The sequence below is a fragment of the Limanda limanda genome, chromosome 4, assembly GCF_963576545.1.
Source record: "Limanda limanda chromosome 4, fLimLim1.1, whole genome shotgun sequence".
NCBI lineage: Eukaryota > Metazoa > Chordata > Actinopteri > Pleuronectiformes > Pleuronectidae > Limanda > Limanda limanda.
The window spans coordinates 8,322,981-8,328,980 of NC_083639.1; the positions used below are offsets into that span (position 1 = coordinate 8,322,981).

Genomic DNA, 6,000 nt, shown 5'->3' on the forward strand with positions numbered 1-6,000 from the left:
AAAATTCAATATAATGTAGAAACTTTAAGGTTTAGGGTTTGCACCTCAGCAAATGTGTAAGGGCTAAACATCAACATCATTACATTTGAATTCGATTTATTCAGCGAATTCATGATTCCCAGAACAGGAAGGATCACTTTATGCTGTTGCTGTTACGATTAAGTCAAAGTAAAACTTATCATAACGATTCAACCAACCTGAAACCAAATTTCTGAATTTACAAACAAAATAAAAAATCACAATTGTACCAGAAAAGTCCTAAAATTGTTCCATGTGTGTATAAACATTAGAAACTAAGTAAAACTGTAACTAGTGGATTGTACACCGTATTATTAGCAGTCAGAAAACTTGGTATATTTCACAGAGTGCTCCTTCTGTTTTCCTACATTGTAGCTTACTGACATGTACAAGCTTTACTTCATCGTCACCTTTGTGGAAACATCTCAAACACACCCATGCAGACACACATGCACCCTTCTGTGTTTTTGTGGTGTTTGGTGTGGTTGTGTGTTGTAGCTTGTAGACGTCTCTGTACTTAGAGCTGAGGCCTTCTCCTGCCTTGAGCACGCTTCCCCTGCTCATTCCAGTCACCCCTCTGTACCCCCCCTCCTCATTTCTAACTCACTCTGGCACCCACACATCATCCCTGTTACGTCTCCTAAAAGCCCCCTCTCTTTTCAAGTGGTCTTTCCCGGTGCTCCCCTGCCCAATGGTCCCCCACCCTGGCCCTGCTACCACACACTGAAGGGAAATGATCAGCCTGCATGAATAGAGCTGCTGTGCTCCAGGTGGACACGTGCTCAGTGAGTGAGGTGCTGTCCTATGTAGGGTCTGGACTGCACCTTTGTCCCTGAAGTGTTTGGGTTCAGTCGGGTCTCCTCTCGTCTGATCAACCCCTTCATCCATAACTGACTCTCCCCCTTGCTCACTCCCTCTTTCCGACCTGATTAAACCCCCCCGTTGCCCGGCACTGAACCCCGTCCTCCTCTCCCCTTCGTTTTTTGCCCGGCTGATTCTTGCCTGTCTGACTGCATGTCTGCCACCTTCAGGCTTGGCAGCAGATGCACATGGTTCCGTGTTTTCAGAAACGGTGCATCCTGCATTAGCTGTGTCAGGCTGCAGACCAGCCGCCCTCACACACACACACACTTTGGCGATCAGCGAACACACTGTGATTTCCTCTGGGTCCTCTGTATTGATTTCTTGTGGTTGTCTCTTTATGTTCCAGTTCTAATGTCTCTTTCTTTTACTTTTTTTTCTTGTGTGTGTGTGTCTCCGGCTTTCAATGTCTCCTCCACTTGTCCTGTCCTTCCTTTCTCTTCAACCTTTTCCTCCCCCCATCTGCAGTCTAGCTCCCAGGTAAGCAATGCCCCTGCCCCTGCCCCCACCGTGCCCCAATCCCCACCTACCCCACCACACTAACTCTGGTGCTTAAACCTGTGGGTCATCTCAGCAGTGCCATGCTAACATGCAGCCATCAGTTCATCCGTGATGCTCATGTCTTGTTGCTGTTCCTGGGGATCTCATGACAGGCGCCATTTTGAAAGACGTCTCATTCAAAATGCACCCGACGTGTTTTTTTGTTGTGGTACACGGTTAAGTACTACCGATTTCTGAAAAATGACTGAAATTAAAATTGTTCTTGAATTGTTGTGGTTTTACAGACAAGGAGGCAAAGACCAGACTAAGAAGGGTCCAAACATAAAGCTGGGACCACAAGGAGACAAGAAAGGCTTAGGACAGGACCCTCGCAAGGACGGCTCCATGGACAGTGGCCACCACGTAAAGGTGCAGATTTTATCCATGAGAAATTTTCACCACTCATTACAGGGGTACTTCACTAATGTGTGAGCCTGGAATGTCTTGGTATCCTTGGTCTGTTTCTACATCATGTTTGTCATCTCTCAGCTGGAGGAGTTGATGACCACGCTAGAAAGGACGAGGCAGGAGCTGGACGCCACAAAGCAGCGTCTGTCCTCCACACAGCAGTCTCTGCAGGAGAGGGACACGCACCTCACCAGCATGAGACAAGATCGCAGAAAACAGCTGGAGGAGATCCTGGAGATGAAGTGAGTGTCATCACCACATGTGACAAACATATGAAGAACACAGGAGTAGATTATTCGTCTCAGAAAGCAGCTTAAATGTGTCTATTAACATTGGGGTTTTTTTGGCCTGAAACATTTTTCAACATCTTCTATAAACAACCACCAAAAGACACAGTTTAAACTTTAGACTTACTGCTACAGTTAGATTTTTTCTGGTTGTTTGCTTCACATCTGTTTATGTTTATTGATTCTTTATATTTAACAGACAGACATGAGAGTGGAATCAATCTTCACATCTAAAGTTCAGCACAAACGTAAATGAGCATATTTCCAAAACGTCTATTGACTTTAAACCTTAGTCCTATTTAAATAAAGATCGTAATGCCCTTAATCATAATTTGGCATTAATGCAGGTGAACATAAAAATAGCTTTATTCAGTTCTTTAATAAAAGAGTTTTAAAATGTTTTAACAATACAGCATCTAGTTCATGTTTTCTCTAATTGATATTAATCAGATTTCTGAGCCTTAATTATTTTTTTTCTTTCTTCTCAGACAACAGGCTCTTCTGGCAGCCATCAGTGAGAAAGATGCAAATATTGCACTGCTGGAACTTTCCTCCTCCAATAAGAAGAAGACCCAGGAGGAGGTGCTGAGCCTCAAGAGGGAGCGGGACAAGCTGATGCACCAGCTCAAACAGCACGTTAGTACTGCAGCACAATGTCAAGGAATTCTCCCTCCGCACTGGAGCTGGTTGCCAAGGCAACATTTAATCAGAATGAAAAATATAGCTGCACAAGGCAACTAGCCATTTTTCCATTTCATCTACAGGAGGGTGTTCATATCATGAGCCCTTTTGGCATCCGACCCAAATGCAGCATTTAGTTACCTGCAGCATGATTCTGAACAGTAACTTTGATATTTGAATACCATTATAATTACGTAATGTAGGGAATTTGCATTGCTTAGTAGAAACAGTGACAATAAACCAAGCCTGGATGATTGAATTCAACATTTTTTGAAAATATTGGCCACATTTTGCAAAGCTTTACATCCAGCTAGTTGCTTCCCTCTGTTTCTAGTCTTAATGCTAAGCTAAGCTAATGGGCTGTTGGCTTTGAGTTCATTTTCACTAGCAAAGACCACGAAATGAATGAACTCTGAGGGTCGGGGTGCAGATGCATCTGGGAGCCTGGTGTGGGAGGATCCACTGGTGACTGGGCAAAGGGGGGGTCAGGGTGGTGGGGGTTCCATCTGGCCATTCCACCTGAGCTTATTACGAGCAGCACCGCCAGTACCTATAGAATGGGACATGCAGGAGGTATTATCTGCTTAACATTTCAGCCTACAGACATGAGAGTAGTATTTACCTTCTCATCTAACTGTGCAAGAAAGCATATGTGTGTATAATTGCACTGATTTGTGTGTATTTCTTATTTATTGGTCAATTGTGAAGGCTGCAGATCTTCATGCATTAACCAGTTCACTCTACCTACAGACACAAAGCAGGATGAAACTGATCGCCGACAACTATGAAGATGAGCAATATCACCCACATGGTCCTCACCACCCCCAGCCTCAGCCACCGCACGCTCAGCCGCAGACACAGCCCCAATACCCCAACCCTCCCCATGCTCAGCAGACTCAATACTCACACACCACTCATCCACCACATCCTCAGCATCCTCAGCATCCTCAGCATCCTCAGACCCCCCAACAGCACCCTCATGCCCAGCAGCCACAAGCACAGTACCCTCACCCTGCTCATCAGCAACACCCCCAGCAGCATCCCCAGCAGCACCCACAGCAGCATCCCCAGCATCCCCAACCGGCTCCCCAGCACCAACAGCACCAACAGCACCCACGTCCTCCTCAGCCCCAGCACCCTCACCAACAGCACCCCCAGCACCCAGCACAGCACCCAGCACAGCACCCAGCACAGCACCCACATGGACATCCCCCTATGCAGCACCCTCACCCGCAGCACCCACATGGTCCTCCCCAACAAGGGCCGCACCCGCAGCACCCGCAGCACCCGCAGCACGCCCAGCATCCTCAGCATCCTCAGCATCCTCAGCATCCTCAGCACCCGCAGCACCCACACCATGCCCAGAATCCACGTCATCCGTCGCCACATCATCGTGGAGGGCCAGCCCGCGGACCCCCACATGCTGGTCACCGTCCCACTCCAGACCAGGTCAGACACCTGGCCATGTCATCCCTGTTACACACAATTTTAAAAGTCTCAACAAATTAGTTAAACACATTAATGTGCACAGGAATGATTTAAACTTCAAATCAGTGATTTCCAAATGTTTTTAAACCAGACACTGAATTTATCAGTTTTCCTATGGCTGGCTGCTTTATAAATATATATACGTACGTAATATACATATTCTTGATGTGTATTTATTATACCGGCTCCCCAGCACCAACAGCAATGTGTATTTATAATACACATTAAGTACATTTTGTCAAAGCTGTTTTTTGTCTTTTATTGTATGTCAAAATGTGAAGATCAATTCTTCTAAGTTTGTTTATATTTAATGATTTAATGTCAGATGACAACGACTCACAATTGATCCACTTCACAAATCGGTGGGACCTCAATACTGGGGCTCCACCCCCCACTCACTACTGCCTAGACACTGTCAACAAATTGCGTCATTGGCAGCGTTCATATCCATAATATATTGTTTTAATCCTGGATAGTGGAGATGTGTCATCCATCTTAATATACAGTCTATTTCTCAGACCCAGAAGGAGGTCTCAGACAGCTTATTTATCAGAATTCCTTATATGGTGATTTCTTTTATATTTGTTTTCTCTTTATATTTCAAAATAAATAACAAAAAGCTAACAGGTTACAATGTCAGCTCATTCGTTTATATGGTAAAACATTAACCAAAATATGCTGCAAATGAAACCATCCTCATAATTGTTAGTTTCTCATGGGCTGATGCAAACCATCTAATTATAAAGCTGCATAAAATCCTAAAAAGCACCACTTAAACTACTTGGCACTAAACATTAATTCTGCACATACTTATTTATCATACTGCCTGCTGTGCCGGTGATTTCTTTTGATGAGAAGTTATTCCAGTTTCTGTCTCTTTTCTTCTCTTCATGCACATTGCTCCTGTTGGCCTGTACCACTGCCGACAACAGGATGATGAGGAGGGCATTTGGGCGTAATCCTTGCTGTGACAACCAAAGCTCCAATGTTGTTTTGAGGGGTGAGATATATTTAAAACTTCTCGTCTGAGTGATTCTCAGTTCCCTGCCTGCAGTGTCCACCGCAACAGCTGCGTGACATCTGGATGTCTTCGTCTCTCACTTTTAGATGATTCAGTCACTACTGGAGGAGCACAGCCATGCCATGATGTTGAAACACTACCCAACCAACGTTTATTATCTTCACCTAATCTGCACTCAGCTATGTTATTTTTAAAATTTTTCTGGGGGAAGAGGATGATTCACTCAGGTCTGCAGGTCCCGTGAGAGATTGACAGCTCGACAGGTAAAATCAAACCTTTTTTTTTTCAGTGTTTGTTCTAAAAGATTATTCCAAATTGACACTTAAACCGTTTTTTCTTTATCATCTGCTCAAGGTGACCTGGGACCTTTTTGTGTGAACAGGAGCCGACGTCATCCACTTGCTCCGCCCACGAGAACAGCTGTGGAACTGAACAGGACGGAAAGAGGCAGATGTTGAAGTGCTCTGTGTGTCAGGTTGTCATTCGGACAGGCATGTGATCAACATGGCAGCTCTGCATCAGAGGTCCCACTAAGGTCACCTCACCCGTCTGTCGCCTGCTGAGCGATCGACCTCTTGATCCTCCCGGCAGAGATCTCATGACTGTCGGACTGACAGCTCAGAATCTTTTTGTGTTTCTTCATCCTTCCTCCATTCACTGGAAAAAGATCATGGTTGTGTTGCTGTGTGTTTCACC

At 45.1% G+C, this 6,000-nt stretch overlaps 1 protein-coding gene across 1 annotated transcript in view; it reads left to right on the plus strand.

Annotated features, from left to right (window-relative positions):
• Positions 1 to 5,242, plus strand: part of erc2 (ELKS/RAB6-interacting/CAST family member 2) — a 29,966-nt gene extending 24,724 nt beyond the window's left edge. The window contains exons 12-19 of the mRNA XM_061069196.1: positions 1,348 to 1,359; positions 1,665 to 1,788; positions 1,909 to 2,069; positions 2,603 to 2,750; positions 3,546 to 3,634; positions 3,690 to 4,141; positions 4,195 to 4,244; positions 5,216 to 5,242. Of these exons, the coding sequence (XP_060925179.1) occupies positions 1,348 to 1,359; positions 1,665 to 1,788; positions 1,909 to 2,069; positions 2,603 to 2,750; positions 3,546 to 3,634; positions 3,690 to 4,141; positions 4,195 to 4,244; positions 5,216 to 5,242 (1,063 nt within the window). The remainder of the gene's footprint in view (positions 1 to 1,347; positions 1,360 to 1,664; positions 1,789 to 1,908; positions 2,070 to 2,602; positions 2,751 to 3,545; positions 3,635 to 3,689; positions 4,142 to 4,194; positions 4,245 to 5,215) is intronic.
• The last annotated feature ends 758 nt before the right edge of the window (positions 5,243 to 6,000 follow it).